Below are 23,216 nucleotides of genomic sequence, written 5' to 3'. Positions count from 1 at the left end.
GAGTGAAAATCAAAGATGAGTAGGGTTTTTCTTAGCTGAAGAAGAAAGCTAGTTTTACTTCAGGCAATTGTGCTGTGTATGTTCTGTCTCTTGTGTGCACAAGCAGTTGAGTCCAGATGGTGGCTGCATCAGCAGTAGCCTCATGCTGTGCAGGCAAGGTACTGCCTCCTCCACATGTCCCTCGTGCCCTGTCCTCAGCTTTAACCATTTTGGGGTTTATTTTTTTGGTTTGCTGAGATGGCTTTCCTTTTTTTCATTCAACAAAAAATTTTAATCTACAGCATTTCTTGTCTTTTGTCCCTCCTTTACTGGCTTGAAGAACTTGTTGTGTTTTTTTTTTTTTTGTTTGTTTGTTTTTTTATAGTCTCTTTCTGATATTTGACGTACTTTCTCATTGCTTGTTACCTCAGATAAATTTCTTTCTCTGGGAAACACCAACTGTGGCAGAGGAAGGACAGTCAGGAGAAACTCCAGGAGCATTTTCTCAAGGGGGTTGTCACTGCCCTGTCGATGCCAGAGTTCTGCCTTCAGACCCTCTGTGGCTGAAGGAAAATTGGCCTGAAAGGAAGCAGGCTGTGGGGAGAACCCACATTTACTTCAGAGGAAGCTCCTTGAGAAGGTTGTTTTTAAAGGGAGCCTCGCCACCATTTTTCAGTGGTGTAACTTTGTCAGTCACTGAGAGCTGGGACTCATCTGAGGGGGAAACCACCAGCTTCTCAGCCAAAAGTGTCAGAGGTCTCACGCTTTGTCTCTGGCTCATTGATGCTTTCTGAAGGAGTTTAAATGCTCATTTTGTAGGATTTAATCCTCTTCAAATGGGACCAGAACAGTCACCATGTAACAGGCAGTGGCATAACTCCAGAAATCATGAGCACTGCAACAGTTGGCAAGGGGCAATGTGCCTCTGGTGTAAACATGCCTCCGGTAGCTGACTCCATCTAAAATTATCTCTGGGCTGTATTAAGAGGAGAGAAAATGAATACCTTTTCTTTCGTTACGTAGCCTGCCAGGGATGCCTTAAGCATTCCCACCTCTTTTGCAATACATCGTTTGGCCAGATCGTTCCTCAGCTTCTTTGGCGCTGCAGCTTGAACCAAACAGTGTTTCTGTGGTGCCTTGGATGCCCTTGTCACAGACTCCATTAAAAGACAGTCCTTCAGAAAATACTCGACATTTGTGAATTGCTGGTTTTCACAACCAGCCTCTTGTTTTCATACTGTAGCTGCAGCCACTGAGAAAGCACCCTGAGGCACTCAGGAAAGATCCTTAATGTGTTGGCTATCTTTGCGTTTCTGAAGTTTAGCCCTTATTATCTAGCTTTGCTTGATAAGGGACATCTGAAGACTATCTCTCCTGTTTTGTGCTGGTCCTATCACTTCAAAGAGAGTTTGGTTCAAATCTCTCGACCCACAAAATACGTCCATCCTTAATTCAATGGGCACATTAAACTGAAAAAAAAAAAGTCTTTATTTCGCTGAATTTTGGATGTCATCCTACCATTTCATCTTCACACATTGCAGTGCAGACACAGTGCAGGGTCTTTGCAAGGTCTTGGCACTTTCCTTGGACTTGGCCTGAAGAGACAGCTGGAAAGAGTTTCTCTTACTTGCATGTGAGGTACATGGGTGCGCTTATCTAGATAGCATTATTTGTTCTGAGATTTATGGGTGCACTTTTCTAGGTGGTGTTCTCTGTTCTGAGATTACTGAGTTCTGCCTGGTAGAAAATTTCCAGGTAAATGTGCAACCTCTCACTTTTAACTACCCCTTCAGTGTACTCAGAGGTTATCGGGGCACTCTTAGAGGTTGTATTTTTTCCACTTTGCCTTGCAAAACAATTTCAGGATGTTAATACTGCTTCTGAGACAACTCAGATCATGGCTGAGCACTTGGAAGCATTTGCGTGACCATCCTCAAACATGCATGTCTGTCTGTAGTCACAAATCACCTAGTGCAAGATTGCAGACATAGCACATTGCAAGCATGTCTTTGGGCTGTTTACATCCAGCAGTCATCTGTTGAATGTGATAATGACAGTACAAAGGGAACTGAGGGACTTTCTCTGATGACAAATGGACCATGTGTGCATTTGTATAGTCTTCTAGCTAATTACTAGGGCTCGGTGAGAGCGCTCAGGGCTTGTCTCCCAGGGAGTCCCAGGCTATCCTGGGAGGGAGTGATTTGAAAAGTGCCTGACTTGTACTTGTGTGTTCAGGTGTGATCTCTAGCACAGTTTCAGCCCCAGCATGGATATCTGATGTCTTCCTCATCTAAGTGCTGGATGCATGTCATTTCTGAGCTGTACTAAATGCCTAGCTCTGATCACACCAGGAAAGTCAAAGATTTTTCCTGGTTTTTGTTTCAATTTGGGCTTCATGCTTCGATGTAACTGCCTTTTTCTTTGCTTTTTCTCCAGCTGGTTTTCTGCTTTAGCTACCCCTCATCCCTTGGGCCCTGTGTCTGCTCCTGTTGTATATCCATCTCAGCCCAGATTTGTACATCAGCCTTCCTTTGTTCCCTTGTATTCCTGCTCAGCTGTCTGCTCCAGTCTGCCCTTAGTTTTTGCTCCACCCAAATCCTAATGGAGAACCGTCTATAATGGATAAAATGTCCACTGCGTGGATGCTCACACTAGAAACAAGATCACACAATCTGTGGAGTTAAGTATAGCGCTATATCCAGCAGCTATGTACCTGTTGTCAGTCCTGAAGGTTCTGATTTTTCATGCTCACTGCAAAGAAATATTGAGGAGTGGTGTCTTTGCCCTTCATGTACCAGTAGGAACTTTAAGTCTTCTTGCTTTAGGGGCTTCTCAATGCCTCTTGGAGACATTATTGGGTCAAGAAGGTTTACAGATGCTCTTGATACCACTCTTGAACAGAATTGTCCAAAAGGTCAGTGAGATATGCTGAAAGGAATCCTGCAGGCGTCCATACAGCCAAGGCAACTTCATTGCCCTGAGTTTGTGATTTTTTTTTTCTTTTTCTTATTTTTCCTTTTTTTTTTTTTTTTCAAATACAAATCCCCAAAACACTTATTTTCTCTTACACCAGATTCAGCTCAGTTTTACTGAGATATTTGAAATGAAGATTGGAAACATTCAGTATTTTCCTTTTCAGGGCTTAGGGCTTTAGCCAAACAATTTACAATAATTGCAAATGAAAAATGCTTAGTGTAGGAACTAACATATAAAGGCGAGTACACATCCATTTCTGGTTGCAGTTCTCGTTATCTCCAAGACAAATAATTTTAATTACTTTCATGAACCTTCTTCTTGACAGACACATTCAGAATGTTTTAATTTATCCGATAAAATGAAAATACACTTTTTTTTTCTCCCCTGTTTTTATTTAACAGGGGGTTCAGGGCTATGCAAAAATTCCCCAGATATACAGAAAGTAATTATAGAAGTGGTTCAGGTTGTGAACCACTGAGGTTTTTTTGTTTGTTTGTTTGTTTTAAAATTATTGTGAACGTAAACAGTTTAATATTGAGATATGTAGCAATAATATTTTGTGCAATGTATTTGGCAGAGACTGTTCTGTGTCTGTGCTTATAATTTTAAATTCATACACATACGAAGTTGCTTTTTAAAAATCTAAATAGAAAATCCATGTGTAAGTGTCTTAGGTCATATTTTTTTAAACTTATCTCTATATGAAATGGATATGTTTACAAGCATGTAAATATGCATGTATTCCACATAAGTTCTTGCGTGTGCTTTATTTATGAGTAGATTGCTATAAATATAGGAGTATGTCCATAATATGGATGCTTGGAATCCAGAAAAGGACTTAAATATATATCTTTTATAAGATTAGTAAAATGTCAATATTAGTGATACTTTGAATAACTGAATTTCTAGAGTTCGTAATTAATATGCTTTATTAAGAAATCAGAAGTGGCAGAGATTTGTGTTTGGAAAAGACTCTATTTCAAAAGTTGTTTTTTTTGTCTTTTTAAAGTTTAACATGGACTTGATCCAAAATCCAAGCCAGGAAAAGAACAGATTCCCACTGACTTCAGTAGGGAACTCTAGATCAGACACCAAACTACAGATGATCTTTTTTTTTAGCTGTTATTAGACCAATTGGAAAATGAAATAGAGATGATTGTGCAGACATTTGTTTACAGGAAATGACAAACCCAGTGGTTTAAGGGCACATAGATTCAGTAGCTTTGATGCAAGTGATCCAAGTTCCAAGCTCCTTTGTTGCAGACCAGGTTCAGCTCTTTATGCCTGTGCATCTTGTGTTTTTGTGCTCATTTCTGAAACAAAACAACAAACAAACAAAAAAAAACAACACCTCCAAACAAATGAATGTAAAAATCATACTAAATCAGGTGCCTATAATGTACCTCTGACCAAAGCAGTGTTTAAAAATCAGTATGGTGGAAAAGATTCTGAACTAATTTAAATGTACACAGAAGGGCTTTCCGAATGTTGGTTTTCTGCATTTTATGTAAATTTATATGTGCATACCTACTAACCATTACACGCAATATGCACTTTGCATGAAAGTTTTAGGAAGAATGTTAACTTTCAGAATTTGAGTGTTTAATTTTGCAGTGTTAATGCCGATTCTTTCTCCTTACACTATACACCCTTTGGTATATTATTTCTCATTAACTTTATATAAAGAATATTTAAAGAAATGTCTGAACTATTTATAACATTATGTGAATTTAGGCAAGTGTAACACCAGACCATAAATTTGTCATCTTTGCTAGAGGTGCTATGTCATGACCATTAAATATTAGGGCTTTTCCTTCCATTTCCAAACACTCCCTGCAGTAAGTCTAGAACAATGTCTTGTTCTCTTAACCTTGACCACAATATTTTAGTTTCTTCCCATGCTCCAGTGTCTTTCTCCTTACTTTTCATCATTTTTCTCTCTTATAGTCTTCCTCACAGTATCTTCAGCTTCTTGTTATGTTCTCCCTCATCTGCTATTTTCATCTTGAGGCTGGGAAGAGGCGAGCACCCCAGGGGCTGGTAGAGCTCCCCAGGTGTTGACTGCCTGGGTGACCACTGCCTTTCAGTGACCAAATGGACCACAAACAGCAATTAAGGCCTGAAGTCTGACAGTCCTTCTGTCACCAAGAGCCCATAGGATCCCTCTCTCCTATCTCTTTGGTGACTTTTCCTGAACTTAAGGAACCTGCTATTTTTGAGGACAAAAATTGTTTTAAATTAAGTGATGATTTTTAGAGTTACTTTTGGGACTATGATGGAAGAATGAAGACGCACAGAAAAAAAATGGTTATAAAAATGTACCTCCAAGCTGTTTGCTTCCCCTTAATCCAGAAGAACACACTTTTGAAGGAAGAGTTATATAAAGTATATCCAGGTGTTTACTGCTTAAATACTGACCTTCTGACTTCTTTTTTTAAGGTTCAGCAGATAGATCGTGTAGTAGAAGTTGTAGAGGAAACTATTAAAGGTAAGCAATACACTTGAAATTACACGGTTATGTAGCTGGTTTCTGAGATGTAAGAAGCATTAGCTAGCAGAAATGCTGTCATGTTCTTTACCAACCTAATTCTTGCTTTCCCCTCTAGCTAAATGTTTGGGCAGTGCTATACTTTGCCATGTGTGTTTAGCGTAAGGAGTAATTTCAGAGATCTTTTCTGGCAGGAGCTCCATGGCCTGTTGGATTCATAGGTAAACGATCTTGAGGAGACTTCAAGAACCCATTTAAGTTGCATCAATGTAGGTAGATGTAGAGTGCTTTTTAAAGTTTCTGCTCTATCTTACTTCATTGCTCTATCTCCACCTTCTTACGTTTAGTACTCTCATGTTTTCTTCTTTTCAGCTATTTTGGCTCGTTTCCCTGAGCTTTTCTCAGCAGGACAGATAAATTATCTGCTGCTTTAATGTTCTTTTGTAATTGTGTTCCTTGTTCTCTCTGGCTGCGTTCATGTGTGTGTACACGCAGTACTTTGCAGTGAAGGGGGGCAAAGACAGTATTGTTTCTCCAGTCTCACTAGTAAACATTTGCTATTAAATAAATATATTTGTCTGGATCCTTCTGGGTTACCTAAGTTTGTCTCCATTACTTATCAGGCCATAAAAATTACTGTTCCATGAAGCTTTAAATTACAAGCTTTAGCTCAATTGGCTGTACTTTCAATATAAACAAGTGTCTGGTACACAAGATGTTGCCTTTACTTTTAATGCTGGAGTTTGATGGTTTCGAAGTACAACATGAAAATATAGAAATGGTGCAATAAAGCTTAAAAGAAGAGGGGAAAAATGTTTATGTTAAGAAACCATGTAGTATTGTAAGGCTTTTAGGGTTTGCAGTTTGAAGGCCTTAAGGTGTGTATTGCTTTGAATATTTTCAGAGATGAAACCTGTACTCTTATGTACTCCTAACCCAAACTTTTTGCAGTTTGTCCTTATTTTGTGGTTCCTACACTTTTGGTACAACCTATTGTACTACGCAAACAGAGAAGAAATATTCAGTGTATTCATATTTGTTACTGAATGTGCACAACTATTTTCCCAGAAACATCATGGTGTTTATCACAACATGTTGAAGATGGGGATACTTCATGATTTTCACAACAGCACAGTATTTCAGATCCCTATCTAATTTTCCTGAAGTGTATTTATTCTTAACGGAGTAAGATGATAACCTGGGTCAGCATGCCCTCCCTTTACAAAATTGTGCTTTGTAATATTTATACTGACTCAGAACATTACTGCTTTTTTGATAACATAGTTACTCAGGTTATTGTGACTGAATATTATGTGATTAGAAAGAAGGCAAACATTCCAGAAGCAATTGTTAAAATTATGTTTTTTATTGAACTGATTATAAGATTGCATTTTGCGTATGGATGTAATTCTGGAAAAATGTAATATAAAATTTAATGTACACTTATGCTTTAAAAAGCATCAATTTGGGGAAAAAATTAGCTTCCTTTCTAGCTTACGATAAGTGATCTGAATAAAAAGAAATAAGTGGTCTGTTGAAATCTATACATGGTGACAATTCCTTCAGGGATTTCTCAGAAAGTAATGGAACACAGTATTTCATAAGTTCTATGGGAAAAAATGAACAGAACCAGAATTTCTCTTTGGAAGACAATTGGCAAATTGACAGGGGTCATAAGGTGTGATGAAGTCTTGCTTTTACAAAGGCCAACCATTAAAATTAGGAGATTTTACTTATAATTTGTTTTTCCATTTAAATTTGTTTAAAAATAATGCATTGATTTATGGATTTGGTAATCACCTTCCACAAATAGAGAATAATGTGAAACTCTTTGTTCCTGTGTTTTATAAATGATTCTAACTGTGAACTTTCATTAACTAACTAAAGAAAAAATACTTTAGGTAACAGGACTGTTGGTTAAGAATGCTTTATGCTGTAAGACACATCCGTGGTAGAAGCTTAAATTCTTGTATTTAAAACCAAATGAAATGTGTTTGCATTGTCTTCTTAAGTCTGTGACATTAGTTACAATTTCTGAAGCCCCAAATATCTTGAGGAGGCAGAGATGGTATGGGACAGGGGATTAAACACAGATTTTGAATTGAGAGCCAGTTTACATTCTTTTTTTTTTTTTTTTGGTTGGATTTTTGTCGTTGTTATACAATGCAATGTCCTTCACCTGTCTTTTTAAAAGAAAATCAATAGATTATATGGGTGCTTTACTCTTGTAGTGCGGCTATGTCTATACTGAAAGTTCAAAAAAATGTTCTGACTAAATATTTAAACTAAGTTTAAACTGCATAGCATCTGTACCCTGCAGGGCAGCTGTCTTTGTAGATCAGTCTGCCTGAGTTGTCAGGGTTTTCTGTCCAGATTACACAGTTATTATCATAGTTGCCAGTTTTAAGTTTAGAGACTGGTTTTCCTTAGGTTCCCATTTCTTGAGGGCTACCAAATATTTTTTGGTGAATACTTGAATTTTGCTGTACACAATTTACCACAACAGAAACGTTGTTTAAAATAAATAAATAAACTAACTAAGATAAACCTCCCCTGTTTGTTTGTTTGTTTTTTTCCCCCTAATGTTTTTCTCTCTCATTTACCAAGAAAATGTCTACCCTGTTTTTTGTTTTTTTTTTTTTTGAAAACTTACTGTTTTCCTTACTGTATCCTCCTCAAAAACTACTTTTTTGGAGTTATTCAAAACTCTTTCTACGAAATATGACTGTGTTTTTTCTAGTTTTATTTCTCAGTCTTGTAGTCAAGTTTAGAATACCCTATTCAGAGCAGTGTCATTGTACTGATTCAATTGATGGTTTGAAGAAGTAAATGTTTATGGTGGTCTTTACTTCACCTTTCTGAAAACAGCATAATTGTAGTTCCCAACTCTGTGCTTACTCATAAACACTTTTTATGTGCCTTTACCTTTTTATCCTTCTTCATCGGAAAATGGAAAAGAAGGATGCTCATGTTTCTTTTGGTTGCTAGTGTGGTAAGGGGCATAATTTTTAAGAGACCCCATGATGACTCATTTTGAGATCACCCTGAGCTTTATCACAAGTCAACTTTCAGGTTCCCCATGATTGTCAGGTATATTCTGAAACTGCAATTTCCAAAAGGGATCTTTAAAAGTGTGCAATGTTTGTATGCAGGTCATGTCTGGTTTAAACTGTGTCCCAAGATGTATTTTAACTAGAGGCATCTTCAAGTACTCTTTCTATAGCTTATATTGCTAAAATTTGAAACCTCTATACTTCCATCTAAGATAATCATGGATTTCAAGGAGCTGGACAAATAGATTTGATCTCAGTCTTAGAATTAGGTTTCTTAAAGTGACAGCCACAAAAATGTAGCTGGAGTGTTTCAGTCTTACAGACTTATAGAACAGTTTCATCATGCAAGTCTCTGATTGAACAGTTTAGCAAAACTTTCTTCTTCTGCACATTACCCAAATCTTAAAACTGAATTCACAGATATTTTTACATCATTGGGGCACCCTATTTCCACTTATGTGCCTAGGTTCCTGGTAATGACATAGTAAGGTAGCAATTGAATTATTTGAACTAGGAGAAAACTTGGTGATACTTGACATATGCTCTTTCACTAAGTAAGATTTCTGTACAAAATTTCAAAGCTGTTTAGGTTAATCAGTCTCTTTAGCCTGTTCTACTAAGATGAAGCTTTTTTTTTTTTTTTCCTGATGGGAACCACAGGATGTCACTGGTGATTACTCAAGTCAGCATTTTTGAGCCATTCTGAAAGCTGTTTTTAAAAATAACTCAGTGTGTGTGTATGTACAAACTGAGATAGAAATGGTTTATGTAAAAATGGTCAAGAAAATATATTTAGTCGGTAATTTAAAGGACAGATTTTAATGGCTTAATGTGGAAATTCCCCTTGGTTTTTAATTCAGGTCTATGTGGATTTGGGGCTTTTTCCACCTCCCCTTCTAGACACGCTAGCTGTCTCATGTTGAAGCTTTTTGGGGGTGGGGAACATGGAAGTGGAGCATTTGTATACAATTTGCTTTTAGCTTAGGCCTTAGGGAGATGAGGGGCACAGGTTGAATTGAGTTTAGTCTGTATTGTGTCTGTCAAACGTTTTCACAAAACATAGTTTTACAATGGGTCATTAGACTTGATTGTTAAAAACAGCCAAAGGAAATTACTTCAGGGTTGAGCCTTTTATACTTCACATAACCTTTCTTGATTTCAGTCACGTTGACCTGTCTGGTGAAGTTGCCCATCCATTCCCAGCTTAAACATTAACCAGCATTTACTAACCGTTGAATTGTTAATTATGGATTGCTGATAGTTGTGTCAGTCTATGAAAATGAGCAGGTGAATAGTACCTGTTTGCATTTATATAGAGTACAGAATTTATACCAGATTGCATAATTTAGAGAGATTGTATGTAAATGTATGTTTCGGTACATGTATGCAGGTACGTATACGAATGCCAGCATATTAAATAGTATTTGTATGTGCTGTTTGTTTCTCTTATAATCTGCTGATAATAGATAAAGTAACAGTAGATAAAATACTGTCTATTGAATTTCAGTGATGGTAGGAAGGGTGGCCTTGACTTAAGAAGCTGGTGATGAGCCAAAAGAGGAATAAAAACTGTAGGCATTAGGAGTTCCTTTCTGAGGAAAAGTGTAATTTGGCTCCCAGTCAGGAAACTGGCTGTTTGTGCCTAGTTGCAGCTTGAGAGGGGTCAGAGGGAGGGTAGCGGCCTCACCGAGCCCCAGTGTCTGGTTCTGTATCCTTTGAAAGGACATAGAAAGGGAGGGGGGTGGTTTTGGAGGGGTTGTTTTATTTATTTCACTTTGTGGTGGCCTGACCTTGGCAGGCTGCCAGAACCCAACCAGGATCAACTGCACTCTGTGCATGGGTCCCCTGTGGACCAAAAGCTCTCGCCAGCAGACCTGCTCCTGCATGGGTTTGGCTCCATGGGCTGCAGCTTTCCTCAGGGACCCAATGTCCTCCACAGGCCGCTTCACTGTGGTCCTCACCACAGGCTGCCTGGAGCACCTCCTTCCTCACCAACCACGGTGTCTACAGGCCTGTTTCTCTCACTTTTTTCCTCATCCCTCTGTCTCAACTGCTAGGCGGTGGCTTTTGCCCATTCTGGGCAAATGCTTTCCCACAGGTGCATCAGGCTCAGCAGCCAGGCTCAGCAGTGCCTTGAGGTGTGGGTCTGCTGGGGCTGAGAGGAGCTGCATGTGGCCAAGCAGGGTCACCCTGTGGTCTCTTCTCACAGAGATGATGCCCCCACTGCCAATGTGCGGGCATCTGCACCCAGTACACGCTGTTATGTCTCTAACACTTATCTCTAGGCAGTAGAATTGCCTTTTGAACTGAGATTATTGAAAAGTCATGGTACTAGCTGCAGAAATTTTGCATGGGGTTATCTATGTTTGACAGACTAAAAAAAAAAAAAAGGTGGGTGGGGATTTAAATCAGGTTTTCAGTAGGCAATACACGGAATCATCATAGCTTTAAGATACATTGTTGGAAAGACAGTGGTTAAAAGATTCAGAATCGCCAATTTGTAGGTATTAATAGCAGAGGTTAACAGCATAATAAGGTAAATGTCATCCCCCCCTTCTTGTTGTCCATGGATTAGTAATTTTGGGGCTTATCCTGTAAAAAAAACACCACAATAATTAGAGATTTATATTGTTGTTATCTAGGAAATCAGCTTTATGTGTGGGAAGAATGTCATTACCTAAAGCAGTAGCATTTTTGTCTTCTGTTAATTTGAGAACTACTTTGACAATGAGCATTGACTTAGGAAGAACCTGACTCAAATGTATCTTGCTGTACAATTTTTAAATGAAGGTCTTTTCATTCACCTGAACACTTCAACAGTGTTGAATTTTGATTTCATGTTTCTGATAGCTTAGGAGAAGTCTGGCATATTGAATGATGAGAACTTCTACCTTTCAGGAGGTGAGTTTGGAATAATATGATTATTTGCACCAGTATCAGTTTAGAGAGTTTAGTTTTGCAGAGCATAATTTAAAGAAACAGTAGAGCACAATGTGGAATGTGCAGAAATTGTGGAGAAGTTTCTGCAAAGACACACTTCAATTGGTTTTGTAAAAGATCAATGATTGTGGAGCCCAACATAAAATTTTATTTGCAGGGACAAGAATTTTCCATTCCCAGCAATTGTTTATTGTTCTTAAACTAAAGTTTATTGCCCTTTTTGCTGTGCCTGCTCAAATGCTTTTGGGCATACAGTGACTATTAGCTATGTGAGATGATCCAGAATTTTAGGTGGATTTTGTAATAATTTTCAATTACTTGGTATAGAAAACTAGAGCAACTGACTATCCGTGTTACGAAAATGACATTGTTTTGTGAATTCTTCACAGAAGCTGAATGAGAGACAAATAGTGGGGCAGGAAAACAAGCAATGGCAGGGAACAAACTGAAAACCCTAATAGCAAAATTTTGATTGTTTGTTGTTAAATGAGTCTGTGATGTGCATGGAAAAGATACCTTTTCTTCCAGACCCATATGTGCTCTTTTCTGCACTTGTAATGAATGATCTTCTTACAACATCCCAATTTTTCTATGCTATTTACATTGGATAGGTTCAGCTCTGTTAGCTGACTCAGCTCAGCTTGTGGTTAGCTCTGTATAGCTCCATTAGAGAATCCTTTGGCTGGTAAATGTAAGGCAGAGCATGTTCAAAACAGTGCAATTTAATTAACCATAAGAAGGATATAAATAGATAGCAGAAGAGTAGAGAGCAAACTAAAAGCTTGCTCCTGCATACAGTGATAGGTTCATCTCAGCGTTTCATTCTAAGGCTTATTTATTTTGTTCTGTTCAACCTGCACACCCCAAAAACATTAGGTAAGTTTATTGTACTGCTGCAAGTGTCTCTGACAATCTGCCCTTCAGTACTGTCTTTCCTTAGCACACAGCCTGTTTCATCTGATTCTTTTTTTTTTCCTTTGCGAGCTTCTGTCCACAATCTCCTGAGGTTTTGAACAGCATCCTTGATCCTAACCAAATGCATTTCTTCAGAGGGGTGAGGACAGAAGGTCAGGGGAACTCTTCCTACAGTTGGTTCTTGGCATTGTCTCTCTGAGCTATTGAAGCCTGGAGCCAGTGTTTTGAGTTTATAGCAGATTTAACATTTAGCCACTTTTTTAGAAAGACAAAAATATCACATGATGTCAGAATAGAGTGGAGCTATTGAATCCTGAAAAATATAGTGCCTTAATAGTGTACATGTATTTCAAGCTCTTTTGCTGTGAGAGCGGAAAGTACTGTGGATATGATGAAAATTGTTTTCTTGAATAATTATACATAAAAGATTATATCTTCGTAATTTAATTCTGTGAAAGTTTTAGACAAGCATTAGTTCCTTGTTAATAGTGACCTCCTTTGCAGTTTCACTTGTTGCACTCTACTGTTTTAGTGCTTACAAATATTTCTGATTGAATGATACATTGTTGAAATACCAGGAAAGAAGAGTTCTTTTATATTTCATGGAGAGAAAATGATCTATGGATTCCATCAATGTGGGCTACCTGCACAGCTCTTTCAGAAGTTTGTGAACTGTCTTACTCTATTTAATACCTTGTTTTTGAAGTTAAATGTGTTTTAAAAAGCCCATCTTCGTCTGCGTGGCACTTGTATCCTGGAGTTTTCTGAAACAGAATTGTTCTTGGATGCTAATTTCAAGTGCAATGCTTAGTAAATACACATATTTCAGCCTAATATTATGTGTGCCACATGCTTAATAATATCTACAGCTTTCTCTGAAGCCTTTTCAAGTCCATATAGTGTGGAAGGTAATCCTTTTATGAAAGAGCTCTGCATTGTGGAGACAGGGCCAAACAGACCACCTGCTATCAGCAACCTGATGGGACCAGTCATTTTGCCTAAGAGCATTCTTTTTCCTGTGGTGCTGGGACATGCAGTTGGGGAAAATATCAGCAATCCTGACATCATTAGTCTGAATAATTCTCTGACTTGTAAAGCTACTCAGTTCCTGCCTACACCAGTTGAAGGAGGAGTTTGACTTGCACAACGTTCCCACTTCTGCTGATCTAGGGGATGAAAAGATGTTAATTGGTGGCCAGGAGCAGAGCATATGTCTTCCAGTTGGGTTTGTTTTTCCTTTGAGTCTGTTCCCTGCGTTTACAAGAGGCAGGAAATCCCGCGAATGACGCTCAGAAGTGTCACCACTACGTAGCTGATGTGCTGTTGGCTAGCTTGGATGCTTGATGGGAGCATTCACACAGCAAAGCCCTGAAGTGGGTTAGCGTGGTCGTTGTTTCTGCACTTGTCTGGCAGCATGTGATTGTTCTGGGGAGCTCGAGGATTCCTTTGCAGTCAGTCATGTCTGTTGTGGGACAGCTTATTTGTGTGCCAGGGCAGGCAGAAAAGATGGGCACAAGGGGGCTGATTCCACAAAGGTAAACCAGGGCTTGGGGTCTAAGCTAGCTGTGCAGTGTGTTAGGCAATTTGTGGTGCATCCTTGCATCTCAGGTGCTGTTTTTGTTAGTCCTTCCCAGAGATCCAAAATATAGAAGGTTGTTTCTATCCAGTAGCAGCAGGGTTAGACCAATGTCAATCTAAATAAAAACTTAATTTAATATGGTATTAAAAGTTTTGTAACAGTTCCTGATTTGCCTCTTCTTCCTTTATTTTTGTATTTGATTTTCTTAGGCTCCCTTCTCTTTGACATACTTTTGCATGTTTCTGTGACTTTCACTAAAATTTTCTGTTTAACTCTTATATTTACTGATCTTCCAGTTTTTATCACCGCTTTTGGTTCTTCCTTATACTTCTTCCTTTAGTTTTTCTTTGGGCAAATTTACACCTTTGTTTTCCCTTCAAATTGCTTTGCCTTCCTTAGCTACACTGCTCCTGTGTGCCATTTTTCCAAGGTTAGCATTAAGGAAAGGAAGCTCTTTATTCATCAAGAAGTGAATAAAGGTGGAAGGAAATGTGTGCAAGAGTACATGATATAGTACTTATTCCTTTTCCCTCAAGATGCTGGAGAAGATCAAACAGACAGGGGAGAGACAGCTGGGAGGTATAGAATTGTACATTGGCAGCCTTGTTGTGAGGAAAAAAAGCGTCTTTCAGGAAATGGTGAACAACCTCTAAATATAATGATGTAACTGGGAAAGGGAAAGAACGAGTAACAGAAGAAGCTGAAAACAATAGAAATTGTTGCTGCCAAGGCTGGGGTTTCCTGCATCTTTGAGGATTTTCTTTAAACTTATGTTTTTGAACTCCCTCAGATATCTGCACTGAACTTTGAAGGTAACAGCTAAGAAATAGTGCTCTGCATCGGGCCGGGAGCTGTGTGAGTGGCACACTGTATTTCCAGCGGGGTGAGCAGGGAAGGAGGAGGGACTGTCGCTGGCTGCCCTGTTCCATCTTTCAGGCAAATATTTCTCAGCAGCTACTGAGGGGGGCCAGCCTGTGCATTGAATGGTGCTGGCTATTTTTGAAATACAGTCGGTCTATTAATATCTGACAGATACTTGCAGCACTGATAGACAGTTCTTAAAATTAACTAAAGGTGACTGAGCCAGGCCAAGACTGAGCCAGACTGACTGGCAAAGCTGGCAAAATACCAGTTCAGTTTGAATCCGTCTGCTGGAATCACACTAGCTTCTGCAGGTCTAGGTCGTTGGGGTCTGACAGTAGCCTAAGGTTCAGAGCACATTTAATGTTACAGTCTTAAGGCAAAGAAATTTCATTACCAGTTCCCTTCACATGCTCGTATTTCAAGTTCAGGCATTCTCTTATCGTGCTCCTGAAGCACACGCCACCCACAAAGGAAGGTATATGTACACGACATTAATATCATGGTACTTTCTTTGTATCCTTTTTAACAAGTGAAAATGAATGCCTTGAAAATACTTGCATTCTGCATAGTGGTTTATCAATCTGACACATTCAAAAGCCTTTATTTAGTCTAACAATAGGATTTAATATCCTGATTTAATTCATTCCAACCTTGTCTCCTGTGGCATTGCCAAGTAACGTGAATTGTGTCCACTGGTTTGTATGTAAAGATATTTCATTTTTAAGTGAGCTCTGAAAATTAGAGAGCTCTGATTCATTTAAATTTTTTTCTAGCTTGATTTCATTTACACTGCCTGTGAGTAATTTTGCTCTATAAGCTTCTTCACTGGGCATAGTTAGCACTATTCTCAAATTGTAACCTGCATTAATTATCTATTAGTTAGTGAATACCTGCTCTCGAGCATGACCTAAACCTTTAATTAACCTTTAACCATTTTTAATATAAATTTATTTGCTGGTACACTACGTGGAAATAGAGAAGTTATCTTTATGTCAGAAGAGGTTTATGGTACTCAAATGTTTAGATTCTGGTCTATAAACAGATGCAGACTGGATGACCTGACGAGAACTGTTTGTCATTAAGCTGTATTTCAAAGCTTTCAGGGAGACATCAAAAAATGGCTTGTTTGATATCTGAGATAGAGCACTCATTGTTATTGGAGTTGAACTATGATTAATCAGAAATGGTTTTCTACCAAACATTAAAAAGGAAAAAGAAAAAAAAAAAAAAAGAAGAGATTAGTCTTAGGTTTGGGACACCTGCTTTGTTGTTATCCAACCTGTTAGGTCAAAGAGGAGGAAGCTTAATCAGATACAGTGCTTTAGAAGGAAACCTTGATTGCAGTGTTGTGCCCCATTCTTAGTTTTGAAAAGAGAGCCTAAATGAGATTTGATACTGCTCTTACTGTGATGCTTGATGTTGATGTGATATTTAGGCTGGTCAGGCAATTAAAAAAAAAAAGTTGTTGTTTATCCTTTCCCATATTGAAGATGACAAAATATTATTTTTAAGTTTTATTGAAATAAGTGTGGAGGAAAAAAAGATTTACAGCATGTGAAAAAGTATGATTCAATGTTTATCAAATTATGTTTTATTAATAGCAACAATGCTGTAAACAGATGCTTTAGTGATTACTTAGGATGAAACAAAATAGTCCTTGTATGGAATAAAGAGAAAGGATTTAAGGTCACACACTGTACCAGGATTTCTTTTTTTTTTTTTTTTAATTATTATTATTAAGCGTGTCTGCAATACAAATTACTGTAGTTGGTTATGGATGTGCTGTTTGCTTTCTGGAAGCACTGAACTTTCTGCTAAAGCTCATCTCCTAGTACTGCTGTTATTTTTGTTTTTTGTTTTGTTTTGTTTTGTTTTCAATCCTGTGGTGTCCGGAGTGAAAAGTATGGGGATGCTACCATACTTGAATGACACACAAGTTTTGCAGCCTCATATTAACTTGAAATGTAGTGCCATTCAGAAGGGATATGAGAAAAACTGTAGCCATGCATGCCATGAAAATAAGCTGCTGTGTTTTGTTCCCAGGCTGTAGACACCCTGAGCTGGTGCACTGGGCTGGGATGGGATTTTGCCAGTTTTAATCCAGCGAGGGGGCATCAAGTGATGTTTGTAGAAGCACAGAGTAATCTAGGTTGGAAAAGACCTTCAAGGTCATTAAGTCCAACCATCCGCCTGACCTGCTGAGTCCCATCACCAAGCCAAGTCCCTGAGTGCATCGAGCAGTCCGGAGCTGTGAACCATTGAGTGCATTGGATGGGAGGTGGTAGCTGAGGTGTAGTTTCTTTCATCGATTAAGAAAGCCTCTGAAGGAAAGAGAGTCTGAGTCTCACAGATCCTAGTGTGTTACATTTTACTTGAAAATGTCAGAGGATTTTTTTTCTAACATTTCTGGTAACCTACTGAACATCTAAAAGAAAGATTTAACAAGATTTTCTAGACCACTTTAGTGTTTGTTTTTATTTGGCCTGTTTTCCTAAAGAAATGGGGATTATAAAGTTGTGTTTCCCAAACAGGTTTGTCATTATATCCATTTCCCTTTCTCCTTGCCAGTTCTTAGTCCTTTAATACATTTTCAAACAGTTTTGAGACAAGTTGCATAGCCTAAAGGATATTCTTTTTCCAGACGTTCTGTGAAAAAGTTTCCTTGTTTAATGTTCCCAGCATGGGAAAGGCAGAGCATGAGCTAAATTCTAACTAGACAACAATAATTCACTGGGCTTTGTGAGGGAACAAATTCAGAGGAGATCAAGCTCCACTGATTCTGCTGAGATATTAATTGTTGGGGAGGGCAGTTTTTTTTTTTTAATTATTATTTTTGTATTATTTTTTATTTTATTTTTCAACTTCAGCATGGTGGTCTGACCACACTTCTAAATGTAAGAATTTTGAATTTTGTGTGGTTGTTATTTTTAAGCCTGATTATTTAAGAATAGTGTAAATTGTTCAACAATATTTTCAACCATAAGTCTAAATACATTTTTAGTATGGTAAGACAACAACTACAATTGTTTAGTATGGTAAGACAATTGAATATTTAAAAACTGGATAAACTGCCTTATTCCAAATAAACTGTACTGTTAAGAAATACAAAAAGGAATGTTCTCTGCTTCTAGTTCAATTTGTATGCCTATGATAATGCAATCTCTTTTTGTTATACAAGTAAATAAAATGGTGTCATGCTTGTGACTCCTTAATGAAGCATTAGATTTGAAAATGATTGTATTGTGAGACAATGATATTGCTGGTATTGTCATGAAAAGAGAGGAATGCATAATTTAGCAAATGTTAATAGCACAAGTAGTGTATTTCTAAGTTCACATCAGGATGTAATGAAATTTTTCCCAAATGCATCTGCAAAAAAAAAAACAACTTTCATTTACTGTTACTGACATCTCCTTTTAGTATTATGGTGGTTTTACCGTGCTGGGCAGCTAAACCCCACAACCGCTCTCTCACTCCCCCTCCTTTAGATGAGGAGGGGGAGAAGTAAAGCAAAGAACAACTCACGGGTTGAGATAAGGATAATTTAATTAAAGGGAAATAATTATAATCATTAAATAAAGACTACCATGAACTAAACAATTTAACTAAGGGGAAGTAAAAGGGAAAAGGGGAAAAAGGGAGGAAAACAAACAAACAAAATAAATGAAAGCTATATGGAAGTGCAGAGGAAAGAAATTACTCTCTACTTCCCACAAATGAGCGATGATTGACCACGTCCTTGAAGCAAGGCCTCAACGCACGCAGCCGGTGTTCGAGAGGAGGACCGACGTCTTCTCAACGAGAGCCCACCCCCCCCCTCTTCTTCCTGTTTCCACCTTTTATTGCTGAGTGTGACACCACATGGTATGGAATATCCCTTTGATTGGTTTAGGTCAGCTGCCCTAGTGATGTTTCTCTCCTCACTTTTTGCCCACCCCCTAGGAGGGTTAGAGAAAGGCCCAATGCTGTGCCACTGCTGCTCAGCAGTAGACACAACACTGGTGTGATAACACTGCTGTTCCAGCTACAAGTACAGAGTACGGCACTGTATGGGCTGCTGCCGGGAAAGTTAACATTCCAGCCAGACCCAGTACAAGTATTAACCATTATGATCGCAAGCCAGTTCTGCTTGCTTCTTCATTAGGTCAAACTTCTGATCGAGAATTTTGTATGCATCTTAAAAAGTCTGAGAAAGACAGGATACCAAAAGCAGTTGCTTATCTGTTGTTGCTGTTGTTGAGATAGCACAGAAATAAATTCAGAGTATGAATGCTGTATTATTAATAAATTAACTAAAAATAACTAAAATCTCTCCAAAATAGGTAATGTAGAAAGACTGTAACTGATGGATAAGTTAGTTTTGTAAATAGCTGTTGGTAGTGCCAGCTAGCAGATTTGGCTGAGCATGGCGCTTGTTCTCGTGGGGGACTTCAACTTCCCTGACATATCCTGGAAGCACAAAGAAAGCAGTCTAGGAGGTTTCTGGAGAGCGTGGAAGATAGCTTCCTGACGCAGCTGGTTAGTGAGCCTACCAGGGGAGGTGCCCCACTAGACCTTCTCTTCACAAACAGGGAGGAGGATGTGGTTGTCAGGAGCTTGTCTTGGGCAGAGTGACCACAAAATGGTGGAGTTCTCTATTCTTGGCGAGGCCAGGAAGGGGACCAGTAAGACTGCTATATTGGACTTCCGGAGGGCTGACTTTGTGCTGCTCAGGACACTGGTTGGTGGCGGAACCACCTTGGGAGGCGGTTCTGAAGGGCAGAGGAGTCCAGGAAGGCTGGGCGCTCTTCAAGAGGGAAGTCTTAATGGCGCAGGAGCGGTCTGTCCCCACATGCCCAAAGACGAGCCGGTGGGGAAGAAGACCAGCCTGGCTCAACAGAGAGTTGCAGCTTAAGCTTAGGAGAAAAAAGAGGGTTTATAATCTTTGGAAAAAAGGGCGGGCCACTGAGGAGGACTGTAAGGATGTTACGAGGCTGTGCAGGGACAAAATTAGAAAGGCCAAAGCTCTTCTGGAGCTCAATCTGGCTACTGCCGTTAAAGATAACAAAAAACATTTCCATAAATACATCAACACAAAAAGGAGGACTAAGGAGAATCTCCATCCTTTACCGGATGCAGGGGGAAACCTTGTTACAAAAGATGAGGATAAGGCGGAGGTGCTTAATGCCTTCTTTGCCTCAGTCTTTAGCAGCAATACCGGTTGTTCTCTGGATACCCAGTACCCTGAGCTGGTGGAAGGGGATGGGGAGCAGGATGTGGCCCTCACTGTCCATGAAGAAATGGTTGGTGACCTGGTACAGCACTTGGATGTGCACAAGTCAATGGGGCCAGATGGGATCCACCCGAGGCTACTGAGAGAACTGGCAGAGGAACTGGCCAAGCCGCTTACCATCATTTATCAGCAGTCCTGGCTATCAGGGGAGGTTCCAGTTGACTGGCGGCTAGCAAACGTGACGCCCATCTACAAGAAGGGCCAGAGGACTGACCCAGGAAACTACAGGCCTGTCAGTTTGACCTCAGTGCCAGGGAAGCTCATGGAGCAGATCCTCTTGAGAGTCATCACGCAGCACTTGCAGGGCAAGCAGGCAATCAGGCTCAGTCAGCATGGGTTTATGAAAGGCAGGTCCTGCTTGACGAACCTGATCTCCTTCTATGACAAAGTGACGCGCTGGGTGGATGAGGGAAAGGCTGTGGATGTGGTCTACCTTGACTTCAGCAAGGCTTTTGACACCGTCTCCCACAGCATTCTCCTCAAGAAACTGGCTGCTCTTGGCTTGGACTGGTGCACGCTTTGTTGGATTAGAAACTGGCTGGATAGCCGGGCCCAAAGAGTCGTGGTGAATGGAGTCAAGTCCAGTTGGAGGCCAGTCACTAGTGGTGTTCCCCAGGGCTCGGTGCTGGGACCGGTCCTCTTTAATATCTTCATCGATGATCTGGACGAGGGCACTGAGTGCACCCTCAGTAAGTTTGCAGATGACACCAAGTTAGGTGCATGTGTCGATCTGCTTGAGGGTAGGAAGGCTCTGCAGGAGGATCTGGATAGGCTGCACCGATGGGCTGAGGTCAACTGCATGAAGTTCAACAAAGCCAAGTGCCGGGTCCTGCACCTGGGGCACAATAACCTCAAGCAGAGCTACAGGCTGGGAGATGAGTGGTTGGAAAGCTGGACGAGGGGGAATGGGCTTAAGTTGCGCCAGGGGAGTTTTAGGTTGGATGTTAGGAAGAACTTCTTTACTGAAAAGGTTGTTAGGTATTGGAATGGGCTGCCCAGGGAAGTGGTGGAGTCACCATCCCTGGAAGTCTTTAAAAGGCGTTTAGATGTAGAGCTTAGGGATATGGTTTAGTGGGGACTGTTAGTGTTAGGTCAGAGGTTGGACTCGATGATCTTGAGGTCTCTTCCAACCTAGAAATTCTGTGATTCTGTGATATGGTTCCCAGTTGGTCTGAGTTTGATATCTAGATTGCAGTGCTAAATGTAGTTCACCTCGTACTTCATACATGCTTTCTGCTCTATCCATCTTCCCCACCTGACCTTTTTAAGATAGTTTTTTTCTTAAATTCTACGTAAGGAATATCCCGTATTCTAACTGTAGGTACATGTATTATTAAAGAGTTTTTCAGCTTCAATGGATATATGCTTTTCCCTTTCCTTCACTCCAAGTAGTGGTCACTTTCCACATCTTGTTAGTTATCTAGCATTGATTTCCCTTGCTGTCTGGTATGGTCTATTCTGTTTGGGCTTTTTGAAGTAACTGATGCAAGCTTTCTGTTTTTTTCAATTGGGGATATTTTGCCCTAAGTCTTGCAATAATATACACTCAATTACTTTTCTTCTTCACTGTTAGATTTTGCTTCTTTTATTTATTTATTTATTTTTAAAGTGAAGACTGTCATTTGTGCTCTTAAAATGTATCTTAAAGTAAGTGGTACTGTTGCAGGCAGTTGGTGATAGTAACTGTACTTTGCTCTCTGGATATTGCTGTTTTCAGGAGAGGAGTTGCAGGGTGGTTTTCCAAACTGCAGTCTCCTTGGTGTGGGAGTAATGTGCTCTGGGGCTGTGCATATCACCTCTGTCTGACCACCTGTGTAAGTCTAGGGCAGTAAGAGTGGGATGATCTCTTTCCCCCATTTCAGTTTTTTGGTTTTAGCCTCTTTCACTTAGGGTCACTAATGTAGTAGATTTGTTATTTAGCAGGGTCTTAGCACAGCTGCTCTGCATGTGTCTGCGTACTCAGCTGGCAGCAGAGCTCTCTCAATGTCCTACAGGAAACAAGATTTGTAGGGAAAGAGCAAGGCTGTCAGGGTAATATGCCACAGGAAGAGAACAGAGGTTAACGGGAAAGTTCTCTCTGGATAGCAAAGAATTTGCAAATTAAAATCCTGGATAATTATAGAATAGAGGTAAAATAAACAGTAAGTACCCCCTCCCAAAGCTCTCTACTGCTGAAAAAACCTTTTTCATTCTAGCCCATCTGACTTGCTAGAATTTAACTGGGGAAGCCAATGCTGACTGTAAATCTTGCTTGCCAGTTTAGCCATGAACACTTTATCAGGATATACTTCAGAGTACATCCTGACAAACTTGTATAGTCAGGCAACTTAGACTCAAATGTGTAGGTTCTTCATATATTAAGCTTTAAAAACATTTAGGAGTCATTTGTTTCTTACTAATTTAGTTTTTGCTTTAAATTTGTGGAAAAATTATTTTAATCCCGACATACTACTTATTTAAATATTAATCTGTTGGTATTTGTTTGAGAATCTTAAAACAAAACTGCTTAGATCATTTTAATGGAATAAACAAGAAAATGCAAGTGTGAAAAGATAATTGGATGAAATAATTTGTTCATTTTAACATGATTTATTTTACCTGTCATTAACTCTTCTTGAATGCTCCAGCTGGTGGAAATAAAATATTATATCTTATTCTCATTTTCAACTTTTGAAGTATAAACATTGCTTGTGAAGAAGAGCAAATCAAAACAAATATTGTACTTTGTACTGACTGCATTTTTGTGCTTCATTTGAAGGCCATTCTGTAAGACTGCTGGGTCAGAAAAAGGATAATGGAAAACGTTTGGGTGGAGCACGACTGGATTTGCCAAAGATCAGAAAGAATCCACTGATAGAAATCATTTCCATCAATACAGGGTAAGAATCTTCTGAACTTATAAAATATTCAGGACTGCTGAGGAATTCTGTTTATCTCTTTCTGTAGATCTGGTGCATAACTTATAAGTTACACAGGAAGAGGAAGGATGACCACTTGTAAATAGTAAATGATTTCAAGTGGCATTCTTTCTGGAAAATAAATCTCTGCTTATTTAGGTGCAAGACTTCTGCTGTTCAGGGCTGCATTCAGTCACGCAGTCCTGATTGTTCATCTAACTGTTTCTCAAAAGAAAAAATCCAAAAAGCTTTT

At 39.3% G+C, this 23,216-nt stretch overlaps 1 protein-coding gene across 1 annotated transcript in view; it reads left to right on the top strand.

The window, feature by feature from the left end:
• Nucleotides 1-23,216, top strand: part of CDKAL1 (CDKAL1 threonylcarbamoyladenosine tRNA methylthiotransferase) — a 433,593-nt gene that overhangs the window by 137,074 nt on the left and 273,303 nt on the right. Inside the window, exons 7-8 of the mRNA XM_084282033.1 lie at nucleotides 5,395-5,443; nucleotides 22,825-22,945. Coding sequence (XP_084138159.1) covers nucleotides 5,395-5,443; nucleotides 22,825-22,945 — 170 coding nt within the window. The remainder of the gene's footprint in view (nucleotides 1-5,394; nucleotides 5,444-22,824; nucleotides 22,946-23,216) is intronic.

This window comes from Netta rufina (genome assembly GCF_964035555.1).
Source record: "Netta rufina genome assembly, chromosome: 2".
NCBI lineage: Eukaryota > Metazoa > Chordata > Aves > Anseriformes > Anatidae > Netta > Netta rufina.
Note: the sequence above shows the minus strand (reverse complement) of the source record. Positions and strands in the feature narration are given on the sequence as shown.